This window comes from Crassostrea angulata, chromosome 2 (assembly GCF_025612915.1).
Source record: "Crassostrea angulata isolate pt1a10 chromosome 2, ASM2561291v2, whole genome shotgun sequence".
NCBI classification, from domain to species: domain Eukaryota; kingdom Metazoa; phylum Mollusca; class Bivalvia; order Ostreida; family Ostreidae; genus Magallana; species Magallana angulata.
Genome location: NC_069112.1, coordinates 15,124,107 through 15,145,863, shown reverse-complemented (window position 1 = coordinate 15,145,863; position 21,757 = coordinate 15,124,107). Strand labels below are relative to the sequence as shown.

Below are 21,757 nucleotides of genomic sequence, written 5' to 3'. Positions count from 1 at the left end.
GTTAGGTTGATGTTGTATATATATATATATATATATATATATATATATATATATATATATATATATATATATATATATATATATATATATATATATGCCAAGGAAAGGGGAGTCCAAGGAATATTTTCGGTACTTTTATCATGCAAATTTAAGATTTCTTTAGTACCCTCAGTGCCGACTTTAGGATCACTCAGAGTTTCCCCAGTACCCTCAGTGCCGTCATTAGGGTCTCACGGGGTAAGTAATCTTTTTGCCGTGCCACACATGGCTTCCCCAGAGTTGTTTGATAGTTGATAGTCTCAGGGTTCTTTTATAAAGAAGTGAACCGTTATAAAAGTAGGGTTTTAAAACGCAAATCTATCGAGGAAAACAGGGAGTGCCTCCATCTTCATGGATCATGGGTGAAGAGCAGGATAAAACCCTTAGTGCTCTGAAAGAAAAGCTAAACACAGTTCCGATTGTTGCCTACCAATAAGTCACCCCATACTAATACCAGCATTAAAGAGCTGGTAGCGGACATGTATAAAGGTAAGACAGAACCAAGACAGTGATTATAAATGCAAGTCAGAGGAGAATTTTTCGGTACAATAACTTGGGTATCTGGCTTTGAAGTGGTCTGTGAAGATTTTTGATTCATAAGCAGGAGCTGAGGTTGCTGTTAACGACGCAAATAATTGGTACCGGCAGCACTCCTAGCATTAAAACGATCCCTGCAAATAAAAAAAACACGTCCCGTTAATTTAGTCAAAAGATTATATGACTTTAGTTTAGTTAAACAAATATTCATCTTTTGTTTGTTACGTCATTTTTTTTGTTTCGTTAAACTCCGCCTTCATAGGATATTTTATGCGTAACAACTTTGTTATATTTTACGTAAACTTGGGTACACATGTGTATCACAGCCAGGGTTTGAATTATTTGTGACCGGGTTTACTAGGCGATGCCTTTCCTAGGAGTGTATTACTATTTTTAAAGATAATGATAATTAATTTTATGACCTGTACCAACTTTAAAATATTTTTTGCAAAACTTTTTGCTATTTCACATTCGCAACAACATCGAACTGTTTAAATTTCAAATGTTGTTTAATGACATTACTGAGACAATGAGCCAATTATACTTTCATGCTAAATACTAAAATCTGATTGGTTTTGACTCAGTTCATAATCCGTGCTATTGCCCTAAGCGTTAGTAAAACAATAGCATGCAACGAATAACACAACGGATTGTTACATGCGCGTAGAGTATGCGCGTACGGTTTGACGTAAAATTCACGGTTCGTCTTTTTACCCCAATGAACCCCAATGATACCCAAATAGTCCTTATTGATTCCCAAATATACCTAATGATACACCTATGATACCAAATGATATCCCAATGAACCCTAATGATACCCTAATGAACTTTGAAATACCCCAATGATGCTAAATATCAGCATATATAAAAGATATTCAGCGCAAGCGTGTGAATAAACATTGTTTATACATTAATATCATTGTTTTTTCCCTTTCTTTGTTCATTCTTGACCGAACGTTTTCTAAATTCTATTATTTTTAATCTATTCTCTAAAATAAAACTAAAAAACTAAAACCATAGCTAAATATTTAGAGGAGCGGGTAGAAATCTATGATTTTTGTTACTGCCCCAAATAAGAAATTAAAGACTGTTTTTAAAAAGCAATTGGGGAGAGAGGGGTTCTCCCATTCAACTTTCCCGTTTTCTGCATTCATCATTTATTCGTATAGGCGTAGAACACAATACATTCATTGCTTACAATTTAGTATAAGTATTAGCTTATATGATATAAGTATTAACTACCAATCTGTCATGGTATAAAAATGAAATTAAAATATGCTCCCCTATGCGTATTTATTTGCATACTTTAAACCAAAGTTGCTAGATCCAAAGTATCAGCCCGATTCTAAAATCGCCTTACATTTTCTGTCATTATGTTAATTAGTCAAGACCTTGCGACAATGGCGCCCACGTTGATTTTGAGGAACCAGGATTCAGAACTAGATACGAGGACGGAGACTAACGCCCAGTGAAGTTGCTGACAGTTCTATATTTTGGTAGGCCTACCGATACAAGAAGCACTACCAAGAGTGGTACTTGGAATTCCACCCGAGATTGGTTCATTCATTGCTGAATAACCGGCAAAACTCATACGAAAAAAAATTATTTGTGAAATTTTCACTAAAGTATGCAGTATTTCGTTTTGAAACACCGCCGAAACCATCTCTAACAGTCGGCCTTTCACCTGTTCTTGTTTACCAGGAAGTCTTCTCTTCGTCTTTGCTGGTGCTGATGTGGACGTAGAACTACGTGCTAGTGGTGTTTCCTCAGATTCAGAGACACAACTACCCTGTGGACAAGTGATTTGTTACATTTGAAAATGAACAATGAAATTAATTTATCTCTCATTTATGAATATGATACTTTACTTGATATTACTTTTAAAAAAGATTTTGTTGATTTCGTATTCCTTATATCTAACCTCTTTATCTGGACAACAGATGTTATCTAAGTCGCCATGTAAAACCACATCATCATCGAATTTGTTGCCAATGCTATGAATTTGCTGTGGAATCACTGAGGAAACTGCTGACTGAAGGCTGTGTCAGAGATCATAAGTAGGGGATAGCTTGTGATAAAGAGATAGTGTACGTGTAATACATGTACTCAATGCTAATAGTTGTGCATAACCCATGCTCATCATATTTTAACAAATATATACTTAGCATGTTTATCAGAAGGGTACTGCACTTTAAAATTATCTAAAAAGAATATACTATTATTTTTCGCAGTGATTGCCAAAAAATTACTGCTTGTAGTTTTGATTTACTCCAGTTAGAACAAAATGCATTAATTTCAAAAGTTTTATTTATTTTTCATTTTCAAAAAATCTAAGAAGATGAAATAAAAAAGAGATTTGCATCCAGATTCTTGTTTCACAACCGATCGCTGACATAACCTTTAGTTCTCAGTGTTATGCATTTAACTAGCGTTTGAAATAAAGTTTATTACCACTAAGCGAGATACAGAACGCAAAAAAGAAAGTTTACAGGAAAACGCACGATTTTGCACGTACTCAGGTGCAACTTTGGGCTGATCAAGATAAGAAAACCTGAATAGATAATCGACAAACCGAGAATTTATTTGTCTATACATGTATATATAAATTCAGCCCGGGAAAAGGTCTATGATTGTTGTTGTCGCCTGGTGACAGCTTTCTCAATATACATGTAAGAGTCAAAACGACGCGTTTACTCAAATAAAAATGAAAAAAAAAATTGTAAAAAGATATCAATAGATAATATTTATAACGGTTCATATTGACGCCAACTTAGAGGGTACAAATTAGCTGCATGTCTTTAGCTCTCAAACTGAAAAAAAATCCGATTTTTTTTCAAAATCCAATTTTGAAATTTCTGTTTAGTGATCATAGTGTCCTTTCTGACATAAATTATCTTTTAAAATAATATTTGCAATATGACTACCTTGTTGTCATGTACAAATTTTGAATCGCAATAATCAAAATTTTTGTAAAGAACAATAGAAACACATGGAAAATATGCATTTTTCGATAATTATTCTGTGTCTCTAAAAAATTACATTATTTAATCACATTTTATAACTCAAGAAAACCCCTACGCTGTAGAAAGCGATGTTGGCATATTTGCATTCGGTTATAATGTTAGTGGGACCAATTTCATTCAAACAAATGGTGTGGGGCTCTGTTTTCTCATCAAAGTTTATTAAACTGTATGAAGGAATTCGATGACTATGTTTGGCCACCAAGCTTTGATTCCTGCATAGAACTGATCTCAAAGCTTTTTCATTAGGTATACGTTTATTTTCTTTGTTTGTTTTCATGAATATGTATAAACCTTGTCTATATTTTTCTAGGAATGGAATTTTGTTTTTGTTTTTTGTTTTGTTTCTTTTTTTGTGGGGAGGGGGGGGGGGTTCAATTTATAACTATCGGTAATTTAATTTCTCCACGGGGAAAAGTGTCAGACCCACACATCCCCTCCTAGATCTGATCAAGATATGAATACTTTGATACTACATTCAGCATTTTTTTATTCCACTGAATTAAAGTACATGTGTAATACAAAGCCTTGTTTGTAGATTTCATATGATTAAAACCAAAATTTAAAATGAGTAGCCATTTCCTGATGTTCTAGACAATTCAAAAATTCATTCATTAAATATTGGGGAATAGATAATACCTCCTCAGCCTGGCCAAGGAGCCCGGCTAAAAATTGCTTGTTGAAACAATAAAACAAGCAGTAAAGGATCTTTGCTATGTATACTTTTAAGTTTTATCTGTAATTTATTGTGCATTATTTTCTCGAACATTTAAAACAAAACTCAATGGATGTAAATTCAAAGTTATGAAATAAAATGCTGTTAGAGGTACATTATATATGTTCCACAACTTACAAGGTTGTAAATTTTGAAGTTTGACACTGCCCGACCAAAAAGTACTTACACAGTTACATAAAACCATAAATGCAATTTTACCCTCCATATTCGCTTACTCCTTGGTATTAAGTCCATTTGTCAAGTTCATCTTTGTCATTCAAAGAGACGCAGTAATTTTTTTTATATGTACAGACATATTTCACCGAAATCAAATTCAATCTCGTTTTCATAAAAAATGAAAAAAATCGGTTTGGTTTTTTTTAATTTATCATATTTAAAAGTAAGTTTTTTTCCGCAGCATTTTCAGCTCCAAGAAATATCAACAAATTTTTTTTTTTTGCTTCAAACACTTCATGTTTAAAAAGAATACTCGAATAAGAATGCCAGGTCGGTTTGCTTGTAAGTCAAACGCGGAAAAGATCAAAACCTTTCAATTTCGAAAAGTAGAGTAAAAAAAAGTGAATCGTTGTATGTCACAAGTGTGAGTTTATTTCGCTAGAATCATAAAATAATGAAAGAAAAATCCTATATCAAAGTATTGAATCGGTATCTTTTTTTAATACCACACTACACTATTCCTAATGTAAAGCTAAATTAAATGTTTTTGTACAATCCAAATGAATATAGTTTTTCTGTCCTTAAGAGAATATTTCCGACAAAATTTCGATAAAAAATGGCTTATAGTGTTAAGAAGAGAACAATGTGTTTCTAATTTTCAATTTTACGTCGAAAAAATATTTTGATCTATCTGGAAACAGAATTTGAATAATCTTTACGGCATTATCTACATGTATCGTATTGTGATCGTTGCAACTCTATCTTTAAACCCTTGTATAGAATATATCTGGTAAACAGTCAAATTATGAATATTTGCTGTCAGCAATAAGCGTCTTTTTAATAATGAAACAACATCCCAAGAATGAAAACAACATGAGGCATAAGCATGGTATAAAACACAATATTCATCATCACGGAACGATTAATGTATTTGCATATCACGTGGGTTTTCAAGTTAAATACCATTGCGTGCAGTTTATCGAACATTTTGGACGTATTATTTCGTGAGAAAACAAACTTTTTGAATGTTTCTCATAAGAACACTTTTCAGCTAGAAAAAAAATACAAATGGAATCCAAGGTATTTTTCTTTTCTTACATTATGAGCTAATTATATTAAATGTACCTTGTTATTTATAGAGTTTAGTTTGTTTTCTTACTACTAATAACCTTCTAGGTTTTTGTAACTTCAATTTATTAAATAATTATATTAACAGATAATATGAATGAACTATTGCTAAAAAAAAAGAAGTAAAAAAAACGTGTTTGTCCAAATAGTTCGTGGTCTAATTACATGTATATTTTAGTCAAAAGCGACACTATCTTCAAAAAAGCGTTGCAGTATTTTAAAGCTATACACGCTATTATATATATAAAAGTGTCACTTTTGAATGGCGGTTGGACCGCATGTTTCTTTTACCAATAAAAGTTACTGAATCTGATCACGTAACTAGGACATTTTAATGATAAGAAAAAGAAATTAAATATTAACTACTTTTCAACTAAAGATAATGATGTTTTGACATGTTTTACAAAGAACTGTAAATATTCATATCTAAAAACTTAATTACGAAGTTTTGACAACTTTTATACTGATTCATGCTTATTTTCCGTTACCCTTTAATGCTGTAAAATTCTAGTTACATTTTTGTGAAAACATTCAAAACCACTCTACTTTGATTTGGAATTTTATGACAAAAAATTCGGTATACAATATACCGTTTGAAATGACAAACACTCGTTATTGCATGAACTTTTAAGACAGTCATCGTATATTTGACATACATTTAAATCAAACCTCCGATTAGAAAAAATCTTAGACAAAATGTGCGAGATTATACAAATTAAGAACTTTTACATACATCTTTCATATGCCCATTTGTCCATTCTTTTGGGCAAAACAGTTGATATAAACTGCATTAATCATGGTTTTTAATGTCACAAACTTTTGTGGTAGTAATACCATTCCTGTTTAACTCCAAAAGTGTTCAATTGTATCCTGCGTGTTCGTGAGTGTATCAACTGATCTGCGTTGATTATTGTGCGTTATTGTGCCTGGTTTCGTTTTGAAACATTTTATTGCGGAATTCCAGAGTTAGTAAAATTTCGGAAACTGGGAGAAGTATATGAAACGAGACGCTATGCCTTTTGAAAAAAAAAGAATAATATTGATAATTGTTTGCTACCCTAAAGATCTACGACTCCGGACACATTTTGTTGGTTTCTAATTAAACAAAATTCAAACATAACATCTTTAGAAATAATAGAAATCGAACAAAGGAATTAAAAAAGGATGGGTGAATAGGAGGGTGAAAATTGCTCATTCGTATGATACAGTTACATTTTATTACCATAAAAATCTATTTGATGATATTATAGACTTTTACAAAAGAGCAACTTCTAGCTATATTAAATTTGAATAAAACACACAAAGAAAAGTAATTGCATGACCAGAACCCTCTTTCTACAATCGTTAAAAAAGTTTTATACGGTTACCTAAGGTCTGATGTTTTAACCACTGATATATTCTAGTCACAACAAATCGGTCAATTTAAAAGTTTTATGTGACTTTCGCCATGAGTTAACATACTTTCTTCTTTTCGTAAAACAATACAGATTAGGGGATATATACATTCCCCATTTAGTTTCAGTTTGTGATATACAGTGAACTTAGAGTGATACTTAATTTTGGAAATGTATAAATATTGTAGATTTATACATAGGTGTGAGAACAGATTATTTTTGTAAACAAATCACTTCTAATAACATACAGAATTAAAGAAATACTTTTTACAAATAGAGTATTTGAATTAGACTATTTACAAAAATTGTCTTTATTTACTAATTTTGAATCATAAATTTGTCTAATCAATGTTAAAAAAAGAGAGGGGTGTATACAAAAAGGGATAAAATATATCCATTGCCCGCCATACATTAAAATGTAACAATCATGCAAGGGCATTTTTAGTATTTTCTTCCACCAAATCTGATATTTGTTTCTATTCTATCAACATCATTTAAGGTCATCATAAATGCTTTGAAATATATTTGAACATAAAAAAAAAACTTACATCAAATTTATCTCTTTTTTTCGTATAATTAAGGTCTTCCGTTTCCAACGGAAGACCTTATTGTTTTTCTTCGGTTTTTTTTTCTCATTCTTCTCCTTTTTTTTTCTTACCGATTTTGTGTCAGCGATTACTCGAAAACTGTTTGATCGATTTTAATAAAATTTGCAGATCTTATTGACATTTGTTTAAACTTGATCGGAAATTTTTTTGGTTGATGACGTCATTTCCGTTTTTGAAATATCGACGTTTTCTTGATTTTCAGAGTGTCGGCTTGTCCAAGAGAGTTATCAAAAACTATAAAAGATATTAAGTTCAAAATTTCAGGAATGATAGACAAAAGATTGTAGATATGTAATAAGGCATTAATAAATTTCAGGCACAAAAGGCGCTAAAGCTCGGTAGGGCTCAAAAAATGAGATGAAAAAAGCGTTGTGATTTTGCTTGGTTTTCTTAGATTATCTTTTTTCTCACAAATATTTTGTTAAGACATGTAGAAGAACAAAAATTTATATTTACAAGATCTTTTGTTTGACACCTAGAAAAAGGGGCTGGCCCCTCAAATTAAGGACCTAGAACCCTTCAAAGTTTTTACTTTATAACTCAAAAGCGGTTAAGATTTCGATATGGCTGTCGCGGCAAAAGTTGTTCATTATGATCTTATTAATGTCGTTACAATAATATTTTGTTCGGGTATTGCGTAATATGAGTGTAAAAAGCCAGACTTGTTACCATGTATTTGTGTTTTATTTGGCAAATAAACGGGGTATTTGTGCGTATAACTGACATAAAGGGTACCGGTTTACACACGGAAAGTGTTTAAACATTTTAGTTATTTTCCACTGAAACACATTATGGATAAAAGAACTGTTTCTATGCAATGCATTTGAGTCGCATTTAAAATCTAGCTTTATACCGAACTGTGTATGTTAACAATTACGTATCCGATCCCTTGCCGCAGCCGAGGAAATAGGTCACGAATGGACTAGCGAGCGGTCTGCCGTTATCTAATACACAAGATTTGCGTCTTGCTGTAATGCACACATGGGTTTTTTTATGTAGCTGCAAACACAAAACTTCCGATTTTAATGATTTTAATAGTAAATAAAAAAGATTATACCTTTACCTAATACCATAGACAGTGTACTAGCTTGCATTCGGAAAGTGTTTAAACAGTTTAATTCTTTTCTAGGGAAATATATTATGTGTATAAAAATTGCTTCTATGCAATGTATTTGAGTCGCATTTTAAAATCTTGCTAGCTGTATTCCGAGCTTCATGTATGTAAACAATTATACGTATCCGATCCTTGCCCGTGGCCGAGAAAATAGGTCGCGGCTGGACTAGCGAGCGGTCTGCCGTTATCCAATACACAAGATATACGCATTGTTGTAATGCACACACGGGTTTATTTATGTAGCTGCAAACACAATGAATTCAGATTTTAACGATATTAAAGAGTAATTAAAGAAAAAAGACTATATTATTACCTACGAAGTATTGCTGTTTTGCTCTCGTAATTAAAAAAAAAAATAGATAGTATGGCTGTCATTGAAAAAAAGGCGTTCTTTGTGTTCTTGTCTATGTCATGAAACAGTTTTATTGTTGGAAAATAAAATTCAGTTATCAAACTGCAAACGTTAACAGTTCAAACCCACCACGTTGAGTGTACATTTTCATAACACGGGCCGAGGAGATGCCGCTCTAGTGGACAGCCAATTCACTGTAGGACACATGCTTCTCGTGTTTATATGTTATCACACATTCCAATGCCCATTGATTCGTTGTTATTTTCTTTTCCAATTATATTGGTTAACGATGCATCAAACCATTGATTTAAAGCATAGTTCGTATAAAAAAAGGGAAAAAAAAAACTGCCATCAATGAATATAATACAATTGAACGTTTTACAGTCGTACGATTTGAAATGTAAATAAATTCACTTGTGTCCGTTTGTGACATTTTGCTGCTGAGAATTAAATGCATTACACTACCAATTTCAACAAAATATAGGCGATATTCACATATCTATGATAATGTGATACTTCATTTGGCTAACAAAATATTAGAATTTTTATGAGTTATGAAAGAGAGAGAGAGAGAGAGAGAGAGAGAGAGAGAGAGAGAGAGAGAGAGAGAGAGAGAGAGAGAGTGTTAAGCAGGATGTAGTAAGTAAAAGTTGAAATATATTTAAAAAGCGTTCGAGATAAGGCAGCTTAAGAAGTCCAATGTTACATGCTTGCGGTAGGTACGGGCACGATAAAACAAACCATTTTTAAACAAGTTGAGGTTTTATTTACATTCAGGCCGTAAAATAATAAGGGTCACAATATTGGTATAACCTCTCCTCAGTGGTAGTCAGATTCATTAAAAAGCAAACTCATTGCTGATTTTATTCATTTATAAATTAATATTTTTTGATTCTGAAAGAAGATGTGAGTTTTAAAAATGTAATGTACATGTACATTCATTGTAAAAGTTTTGACTGTATTCGGACAGTTGAAGATCGAGTAGCGAACACTAGACTTAGTAGATTAATTGTCTAATACAAATCGAATTGGGTTTAAAATTTTGCATATTCAAGCACACTTAAATAGTTTATTCATAAATTATATATAATTATATTAATAAAAACGTCTGTATGCTGTATTATGTATTTGCTGTCTGATTAGGATTTCCATGATTTTGGGAATTACTTTTTTCTCAATATTTCTGAGGATTAGTCTAGCCCCCCCCCCCCCCCCCCCCACTTTCAATTTGCTTCCGACGCCAGTGTTATAGACAATTTTTTTAAAATGTGTACGTTTAACTAAGCGAAATTGTAGATGTCATGGAGTCAATAGGCAAATCAAATTCGCCAATCAGGCAATATCAGTTATCTAATGCCTATGACTGATAATTTTACAAGGTGAATTAATACATGTAAATATGAGTTTTAAAGCACTCCCTGCTCCCGTGTTAAAAGCTCCCGTTACCTGCATTCTTTTATTAACGATTTTGTGCACACATTTATTCGGAAATGGCTCAAATTTGTTACACGGGCCCGATAAGAAGATGAAAGGATGACCCCTAAAATTTCTTTCCCAAATATTTCAAGAACGGTCTCAAATTTCAAACACTGGTTGAATAACTTATAACTTAATTTGTACAAATTTTATGTGCATGAATGACAATGTTCCTGTAACTTAACAAAAAATGACACTTTTTGAAATGTAAAAGTTTCTGAATTCATCATTAAAATTAATAATGTTAGACGGCCCATGCAGCAAGTTTTTCTAGTCGAGTCTTTCGTTCATCAGCGCATCGATTGTGAACATTTCAGCGGGGTTTGGGGTTGCAACAAGAGGGTGAAACGACCACGAATTTTGACAGATTTGGCTACAAAGAGTTTAAAAGAGATGGATACAAAACACAGGTGCGATTATATCTTTAAGAGATAAAAAATGATTAATCTGTTTGCCATAAATACCAATTTTTATCATAAGAATATTTTAACATTTGGATCCGCCAAATATTTCCATTTCCCTTCATTGTTTGGTGCCTGGTTTGAAATAACGTTTCGAGGTATAATAAGTTGAGAAATTTCTTCAAGCTGCATGTTCCGATTTGTCGGCCATTACAGTATCAAATAATTTTCCTTGCAAACCTAATGAATAATCTTACAAATTTATAGACGTATTTAAACGGAAGTGCTCTCCTTTCAACGTTAGAAATATTCAAAGTAAATAAAAATAAATTTGGGGCATACAAAAACCCCCCAAAATACATCATTGGAATGTTTAAAAAAGGAAACCGTTGGGTTTCATCCTCCGAATGATTGAGTTTATTCATCCTGCATGTTTTGCAATGATTATAAACAACGTAAACATCAAAACTATTAATGAACAAATGTACACTGCTTTATTTTTGTTTAAATAGTCATGCTGTATATTTTATATGTTATAATAGATTATATAAAAAAAACCAGATGTCAAAGTCGTAATACAATCATACTAGCTTCGACGTAAGGGGCCAGTTTAAACACGCGGCGAAATAACGCAAAACCCTTTTATGTCGATTATTTTGCGAATACACAACAAAACTTGTCTAATCCGGCGGAGGGTGGTTCGGAAAAAAATAAAATGGCCGGATTAGGCAACATCCGGTTTAGAGGATATTGTTGCAAATTAATTTTAGTATTTAATGCAGTAGGTCCTGATCGTGTATTCTTGCAAAATGTTCAATTGTTCTGAATTATATTAGATTTCATCGATCTTATTTACGGTACAAATTTTCATTTTAAATATTTTTTTTCAAACAATAAATCCATAACGAAATACATACGATGGAAATCCTTGAATTAAATCGTCGTTATTGATAATCAAACATCCGATTTACCTGAAAAGTGCATGCTTAACCGTAAATTGTTAAACAAAACATTAACAAGTCAACAGGTGGCTGAAATACCTGATGGCGAGAACTGTTTTAATGCAGGGAAACAATAGATAAATATTAATATAAATGAGAATTTTATATAAAAAAAAAAATTGAGCATTTTGACAGAATAATATGCAACTCTGTACGTGTAGCCATGCAACGGGGATAACAAACGATATCGGCAGTCTTACTCCCGCATCACTGAATCACGGCCTGAAAAAAATTGGGTGAACTATAATCTAATTATCCAATTGCAATTCATAACAAGACTTAACGGTATTAACTGAAAAAAGTTGCTTCTTTGGATCTATATTAACAGTTGTTTAAATCAATAGCAACGACAGAAAAATTGGTCAATAATTGAGCATTAATATCTCGCAGAAGGCCGATCGATCGATAAGTGGACGGACTACGGGAGATAAATCTCACTAATAATATGCAGTAGGCTTTTTCATTGCGCCGGTTAACAGAATAGATAGGATCCGGATTGCACAATTTTTTTTAAAACAAAAATGATGGGAAAATGTCAAGGGGCTGAATAATGTCGCCGGATTGGGCAGCATGCCGTAATAAACAACATCCGGATTCAACGAGTTTCAACATGTACATAATTTTTTCATTGAAATATGGCTTAATTGACAGGGAAAACTACATGTACTGCAACGTATATTATTGCACACATACTTAGCATAACCATCGTTTAAAAGCGTACAATTATTTTATTGAAAATCGGACCAAGCAGCTTTAACATTAAGATTTACATGTGTAAGACACTTTATTTGTCATGTGCATGATCATGTGCATTAATTATTTTCAATACCTGCATATTCTCCACAATGATCTCCAATTCCATTCACAACTGTTGTCATTCAAAATCACATGAATTAAAAAAAATTTAAAATTTTGTGTCGATCTCAACTGTTATGTATCCAAGAAATCTATTGATTTTAACATGTGTTACGTAATTAGGTAATAACGTTTTTAGGGGTCAAACTTCATTTACAAATTACCATTTTTCCTTCGTAAACATTCACAGGATCGAAAACAGATTTCCGACGGATATTTATAATGGGGAATGTTTACTCAATTCGGAAGTCTTTCGGAATATCTAGCACAATTTTTTAAAGTTATCATCCGGGCTTTATAATGGCTGATGCAATGCAAAATCCCCGTAGACGTTCTTTTTTTAGCCATGTATTAAAACCTGACAAGCTAGAGGGGGCGTTTCAAAAGGGAAATCTTGGGATTTTTTCATACTATCGAATGAACATCGTCTGAATCAAGAGATATTTACAAATATCAAATAATTTAAGAGAATGTGTGGCAAAAATATCTTTAGGTATAATACGTTTATATATCCTTACAATATAATGATTTTCTCATGCGTTACCTAACTAGGGATATTAGGGGCCAGAGGTAAAAAAGTTTAATCTTGTCTATTTCAATTGAAAGAAATGCAAGTATTTAAAAAAGCAACGTAAGAGAACTTATAAAAAGCATTACAGGTAAGCATTAGTACTTCACTCCTATTTCCATATCATGTTTTGTTGTCGAAAATTAAAGTCGATGACGTGATTTACCTTTTAAAAATCGGACGGAAGACCTCCTCGTTGCTCGCAACGAGATCGTGTCTAGTTATACCACTTATTTGTTATGATAATTTTTTTCTTAAATAAAATCAATAATTGCAATACAGTTTAACCTATAACATAATCATACTAAGAAGATCGGTTGTATAATTTGTTTTTATTTTAATTTCAATTCAATTTTTGTTTTGTTTTGTGTGTTGGTTATTGTATAATCGTTCGTGTTCGTTTTTTTATCGATTGTTTATATATTGCTGTTCTTGATAGTTCACAGCTATAGCCCCGATTCACCACAGGATAAAGTTTTTAAAAGCTCATTGTGAAACCGTTGAAGGAAAAAAAAAATAGTTAAAGGTAACAACAAGCCACTTACATGTTTTAGTAAAAATCAAACCGTATTGAACTAAAGAAAGACTCAACATGGAATATGCATAACATGTCTGCTATGACCTTGACCTTTGGTATAAGGTAGGTATAAGGTCACCGCGAACTCATAAATAATCATCAAGATTTTTGCTATAACAAAGAATACACAGCACAGATAACACAGTTAATGCACGTGTAGACTACGATATTGACTTCCTACGCTACAGGGGGTGGAAGCTTTCAGGAAAAACAATCTGTGTGATGTTATGAAAAGCCCTGTATATGACTATTCCAACCTTATTTTTGACTAAGAATGTTTTATGACCTTTTATGACCTTACAAAGTGATCTGTGAAGTGATTGATATTTGAAAAAAAAATATATCCTTTACTTACAAACAGTTTATGGTTAAGTCCAGACAAAATTAATGCAGAACTAAATAATGGATTTCAAAGAGATATGCTATTAATATTTGACCTAAAATTTGTTTTTAATTCATTGAAAATCCTTTACTTACACACACTCTTTATAAAAATGTCTAAGGCACTCTATGGGTGACGTATTAGAATCAGAACGAATTTAATAAAGAGAACAAATTTAATATAGAGAAATTATGAATAGAAGGAATAAATTGGATAGACAGACGGATCGAGAAGAAGATATACGAACATGTAGACCATTGTACGCTGCGCCGGCAGGGTGGGACATTTATTGGGGCACTTTATTTCTATGAATAAATATTATGACTATTAATCATTTTACCATGTAATTGTTGCTTGTAGACTGACTCTGTATTTTTTGAAAAAAAACATTAAATATTGATTACATTTAAATTGCTTCACGTCCATCTGTAGATATAGAGGGAGTGGGATTTTACGCACTATTGTTTAAATAAGGGATGTACTCGAGTACTCGACTATCTCTCGATCTCCGTTTGTATCTTTATACATCTGCTGACCCGTTACATTTTCTGGCAATTATTTGTAGTTGTTTGTGTGCATATATACTGAAATTTGAAATTTCTTTTCATCGACTAAAATGTTTGGTGTTGAAATTTCTTTTCATCGACTAAAATGTTTGGTGTCGAATACTCTATCTAAACTAAATGGAATTCGAAACATGTGTATATATGTTTTCTTATAACGCATTACTTTTTGGACTGCGAATGACACTGACAGCATTATTTTCCGACAGTTTTGGTCCATAATTCAAACTTTGCTCCGGGCATCGATGCCTCCGATGCATTTGTAAAGGGCTAGTATATTACTGACCAATATAATAAATCAAATTATAATTTTAAACAAAAGTATTTATGCATATATGTAATTGTCGAAATTTATTTTGATGTTTTTTTAATTATCAATATAGTTTATTAAGGAACTAAATTTTCATATATTGTTATAATTCAATTATATAAATAATTTTTGCGAAGCATTTTTCTATAAGAATGACATTTTATCTGTTTTTATACACACTTCAATCAAAAAACATTTGAGTTGCTTTAGATATTTCACAGCTTAATCTTATGTAGGCGTAACAAGAAAAATAATTTAAAGCAAGGATATTTGTTAACAAATATTTAGAGAAAATAATTTTCATTTTGACGAATTTTATTTTAGCATACTGGTATAAAAGGTTTTTTTTTACATTACAGATGTATATAATATAAATGTATTGAGAGATATAGGTATATATATAAATGTGGCATAATTTTATTAAAAAGGGATGCAGAGTTTCAACGAGTACTCGACCTTCGCTCGGCTAAATCCCTCGAATCAACGGTAAGATGAATTTATCTGTTCATCTTAAACGAATATAAATTGAAAATGCAATTAATAGTATCAAGGTTTAAGTGTGTTTGTACAAAGAAGCTATGAAATATTAGATAAATTAGAATCACACGAAGCCCGCATATTTGACTACAGTAGAAGATAACATGCATGTCTACACGTGCTGGACCTCCTCGGCCGTGAGCGAGGGACAAATTATGTAACTGTATAAGCAAAGTTCTGTGCACGTGATTAGTGAACAGCAATATAACTATTTTATAACGTCGAAAGATCACAAAGAAGACATTTTCAATGACAGCAATACCGAAATATCTACTTTTTTTTCAATTATGAAACTAAAGTTGCATAATTGCAAAAGTTAGGTCTTATCTTTTTTAAGTGGGTATCAAACATTTTGTTTACACAGTTTTTAGAACATTGCAGACAGACGAGCACACCAACGTCTATGTATGTGAATGTTTTAGATTGCTAATAACATGCTCTTTTTTTCAAAACATTTTCCTAATTTACACTTTATCATTAAGATAAAACAAAGATGAATAAACTTTGATATATCATCAAATTAAAAAGAAATTTTTGTGTTAATGGCGAAGTAAACCTTTTTATGCATGGTTTGCAAGACGGTTATCTTAAGCATTAGAAGAACGCCTGAATGCTAGCCGATTTATTTGGTTGCAGACGAGGGATGCCTAACGTTATTGTACACATAGCTTAGATCGACAATAATGTTTTCGAAATGTTCGTAGTATGATGACTAAGAAGGTATTTTACAAAGTTTTTTTTTATATAAATAATATGTTTCACTAGAAAAGACAAGAATGTATAAAATTTTCCTTTCTCATTTTTGAAGGATTTTTCATTATAATAACTAGTTAAAAGTGACTTATAGTCCTCACACAAAAGATGTAAGACAATCGTTGATACTTTTACAATAAATTTAAGAATCCCTAATACCGTTCGACACTTTCAGTTGTAAACATACATGTATATCAGTTTTATGCACAGACCATTTGTTTGCATGCCAATGAAATCGTTTGCTTGGCAAAATGAAAACATGTACACATGTATATATTAACAAACGAAAGGCTTTTCATACTAAATTTTCACAGAAAGATTTCTATGTAAAATTTTTGGTTTCCCAGACACCTGAGTTTTAACTCGATAAACTGGAATGTTCGAAACAGGCTCTTCTACTACAACACACGGATCTCTTTCCTATTTATCTGATTGTTTTGTTTTGCCTTAAAACACCAACATATTTACTAACACTCGATCACCAATATTTAATTTCTCAATCCTAACACCGTGATCATAATTCTCTGTATACCTGTTTCGAATTCCTTCCTATGTTACCCCTCGCTATGTTGCAGTGTAATCGTTTCTTTAACTTCATGGCATAATTCTCTTTACTTCTTACCTTTTATTGTGAATCCTCTAAGCCAAGATACACATCGATAGCTAAGCTTTCATATCTTTCTTCTGCTCATCTTTCAATGTTTCCATCATCTTAAGTAGCGTTTGGTTATATCTTTCGACCTGACATCTTTTGACATTTGCTGAATTCAAGTTTGTTTTTGAAATGCGATGATTTATCTGAAAATATAACTTTGTACTACATAACTACGAAAGTTTCAGATAATTATTGGTGGCATCAGCAAAAATGAGTTTAACCTAAAGTGGCGTTCTTTGCTAATAAGGCAGCTGAATGTCTGAATGGTAAAAGTTAGTTTATAAATTCATTTTATATTATTTCATTCATTTATATATGCGTTTTACAAACCAAATTTAATGTCTTCTAACATGCTATTAAATGCTTTTTAAATTTTCTCAATAGAATAAAGAGGATGAAGAAGAAAAGTCTTCATATGAATCGCTACCAAAGTCTTCTAATGACAAACTACTGCTTAACAATCCACGAATCATGGCTTCAATTCAAACGAAGTTCGAAGATTTCGAGAATGAACTTCAAGGAGTAGCATGTCTCAGTGAAAAAGAAATATGGACATGCGGAAATGAAAATGACTCCATAATTTTGTATAATCTACAAGGAGAAGAGATTAAGTGTATCAATACGAAATCGGGTAACATGCCTTGGGATATAGCAGTTACTAAATTAGGGGATCTTTGTTATACCGATGCTAAAGAAAGAACTTCGAATATTTTCAAAAACTCATATTCAGGTATACATGAAGTCATCCGGTTAGAATCTTGGATACCTCGCAATCTATGCTGCGACTCGTCCGGCGATTTTCTCGTAATAATGGATAGCAATGACGCTAAACAATCAAAAGTTGTGCGGTACGCTGGTAACATAGAAAAACAGACAATACAGTACAGTGAAAAGGATGAACGACTTTATTCATCTAGTTCTTTTAAATACATATGTGAGAACAAACATTTAGAAATATGTGTCGCTGACAAAGTAGCAAATGCAGTGGTTGTAGTAAGCCATTCTGGATTATTAAGATTTACATATACTGGGCACTCTTCTCAGATGTCGTTTACTCCGGTAGGTATCGCCACCGACAGCACGTGTCTTATTCTTGTAGTAGATCATGACCACCAGATTATACACGCTGTGGATCAGGATGGACAATTTATCAGCTACATTAAAAACTGCAACTTACAGTCCCCATGGGCTATATGTGTAGTCAGCAAAGACAGACTCTTCGTGGCTGAGAGTTTAACAGGGCAAGTGAAGAACATTGAATATAAAAACGTTTGAACAATTAGAAGATTTTTTGTCAAATCAAGTACTGGATGTGCATTAACAATATTTATATTTTTCATAGTAATGTTATATGCTTTCTACATTTACGACCACGGGGTATTGCTGAATCGATAGACATTACTGAATCGTTTGTACCTATACTTTTTGAGATAAAAAGCTATCTAATTTTGAATATTTCATTGCTTCAAAGGTTCTCTTGCAAGTTACTGATAAATATGGCTTACATATGCCTTAGGCAACTTTTCAATTACATATTAAGCTTTACTTGTTCATAAAATAACTTTTTTGGAGACATGCCGTTACATATTACATTTTAATTTTAGCTAGCATGAATGTATAAAAGAGAAATAAAATCTATCTTGCATAAACATTCAGAGGGCATAATGGTCTTGGTCATTATTAGACTGTATTGAACTCCTTTAAAAGAACTTGCCTCACTTCACTTGCCTATGATATTTTTTTAAACACCATCAGAAGCCCTGTAAATTAAAGTGGTTCAAGTTTGTTTACATTCAAAAAATGGCGACTCTCGATCTCGACGTAAATTAACATACTTCATTTTCCGAGGTCGGTTATCATTTTTCAGAGAAAGTCTGAAGCAAGTAAAGTGACGATAGTAGTAGTAAATTGGCTGAAGAATTTAATGGTACTATTTCCTTTTACAGAATTTATGTGAAAATAAGGTAAATATGTCCAAAACTAGCGCAATTTTTTGTGCGCCGTATATTGCAGATTCTTCCTATGGTAGGCACTGTAGCTCCGAGGTCGTCCATCCGAATTTTTTCAGACCGGGAGCTACAGTCCTGCAGCTACCCTTCATCGCCCTAGTTTTCTTCGAACAACATTGTACTAGTTCACTAATTTTTGTGAATCTTTGCCGAGGCGATTGACGAAAAGAACATGTCTACTAACGATACTTTTTTCTTTGGCGTGAATGGAAACATTGATCAAGAGGATTCTATATCGTGCCAGCACCTATCTGATACATTATAACATGTTTCTTTGGTCTTCGTTTTAAAAGCTTGCTTCTTTCTTTTTGATGATACTTTTTAAAGAATACTCTGCTATTAATGTATTTAATTTTGTACAAAAACGGAGATATCATTTCTATGATATCAATGTATCAATTATTTGAAATAAATGCTTTAAAATCGCTAACTAAAGAATTTCAAACAATAGACCGTAATTTATTTCTTCTTATTTCTAAAAAAAAACCCCACCACTTAACGATATATTATCGAAGTAAAGTACCCCTCAACATCTGGTGTTTATCTCACTTATTAAACACGTGGATCATGTAAAATAAATATAGTATATCGCTATAAAAACAGGTTTTCAATAACATCCACTAGGTATTTTCTTCTCTATTTCATCAGAAAATCGATTTAAGTTTATAAATTTTTGAACTGACAAACCAGAAATCTATGCGTTCAAGTAAAACGACGTTCGTGTATAAGCACACGTTCGTGACACATGCATGAACACTCAAAATCGCACTCATAGGATAAGTGTGTGGGTAAAATGACACCAATAAGAACATCATTTAATTAAATCCCAAAACACAGTAGGTACCGCCTAAATGAAAATGATATTTCAGTGAGTTTAATCATTTTCAGTCTAATCAAAATGGCTAAATACGAATGAAATGGAGTGTTTTCTACAATTTGACAATGTTATTTTTAATCTTTATAAACATCTCAGTATCTTTAGATATTTATTTAGATTTTGCACAAATGCTTGTACAGAATCACGAATATGAACCCAGGTGACAATATTTCCAACAGTGTTATAATAGTAATATTCTGAGTGATATAAAAAGCTAAGAATTAAAGTGCATGAACATCTAATACATGTCTCGACATTAACTGGATGAATGTGTAAAAAAATATAAATGAACTGTCATAGAAGAATTTTCAACACAGCAGGATCAGTTGTTTATCAATTTTGGGAAAATAAAATCTTTTAGCCTGTGCTGTACTGGTTTTTAGCTGTTTTCACACAGTCTTATATTGTTTTACTGACAATTAAAAAAGAAACAACAGTTGTGTAAAGCTAAGTATTGTCAGTACAAGTGCTATGAGCTGATTCGTGTCGATTAGTTCCTGATGAAAATGATCAACATTTTAACGACTGGCAATAAACGTACATGTACACACTGTATATATGTAAACAATGCAATCTCTCTTCATGTTTTGAAAGAAACAACTCACTAAGTCGATCACAAAATCATCAACAGTATAAAACCACACAATAGTTATATACCTATATTTTTAAATACATATATCTGCACATATATATCAGTGTTGGTTTTGTGAAGTTTTTAGTAACCTAGATCTGCAGGGATCGACACCTGTCTTGTGTTTCATTTTTTCCGAGCGAAAACCGTTTTGAATACGTGTTCTGGTTTATCATAATTGTTTGATTAAAACACTGTTGTGGTGTCATTTCTTTGTTTTAGCAGTACCAGTACTGATATCAATAAAAAAGAGACTGTCTTAGGTAAATAAACAATGAAAACCAGGGAATGTTTTAGGTACCATATCTGCCTCAAACACTTATGTATGAAAAAAAAATTAGTTTTGGACCTCACGAGCCTCAAAACTCTTTATCTTTTAAACTGAACTGTTTGGGGCATATATTCATTACATTAACGTCCTGCTACCGAGTATGCATTCGTTATTTAACTACCTTTTTCTCATTTCGTCTGACTATATCGAGAAAAATATTTTTAAAATCAAAAATGATTTCATTCGCGTACAAATATTTTGATATGCATTGTGTTTCTCATTTTTATTTAATTCTAGATATTGGGATTTATCCATTAACTCATGTAGAAAAAATGCATGTTCATGTAGACTCAATTTCTCTTGTCAAAATCGCTGTTCTGCGTGCCGAAAACTTTCTTTGTGCAATTTGTGTAATGAAAATCTTTGTTACCAAATAATAAAACCGTGGAACTAACACGGATTATACAAGATATACACAACATATGTGTCTTTGTCCAGACGCACGGCTATGTTCTCTTTTAGAATAAATAATTAAATAAATATTCATCCGTTGATCACAATTAATAAAATTGTCTTTAAAATAATACAGTTTGTTGGTTTAGTAAGCCCAATATTAATAATGGACTGTTGATTTCTGAAAATAAATGGCTTAAAGGTGGCTTGAAGACGTTTTGACATTAGGAACCAATCAGTTGTCCTTAAAATTGGTCTAAAGGTATTCTTAAAGCTGCTTTTAAGGACCTAAAACAATTTTTACACTTTCTTTAAGTCACATTTAAGCACCTTTAACCACTTTTGAGCAGCAAA

The 21,757-nt window shown here is 32.1% G+C and overlaps 1 protein-coding gene and 1 long non-coding RNA gene across 2 annotated transcripts; one reads left to right on the top strand and one right to left on the bottom strand.

Annotated features, from left to right (window-relative positions):
* Positions 1–517: 517 nt before the first annotated feature.
* LOC128171187 (uncharacterized) lies at positions 518–2,586 on the bottom strand. Its single transcript, XR_008242032.1, has 3 exons — positions 2,498–2,586; positions 2,261–2,365; positions 518–710 (listed from the first exon to the last, which is right to left on the bottom strand). It is a non-coding gene; the product is annotated as an uncharacterized LOC128171187 (long non-coding RNA).
* A 2,910-nt stretch (positions 2,587–5,496) lies between these two features.
* LOC128172944 (tripartite motif-containing protein 2-like) lies at positions 5,497–18,437 on the top strand. Its single transcript, XM_052838681.1, has 2 exons — positions 5,497–5,568; positions 17,547–18,437. Exons 1-2 carry the CDS (start codon positions 5,557–5,559, stop codon positions 18,435–18,437), a joined length of 903 nt encoding a protein of 300 aa, XP_052694641.1. The 5' UTR covers positions 5,497–5,556.
* Positions 18,438–21,757: the final 3,320 nt, after the last annotated feature.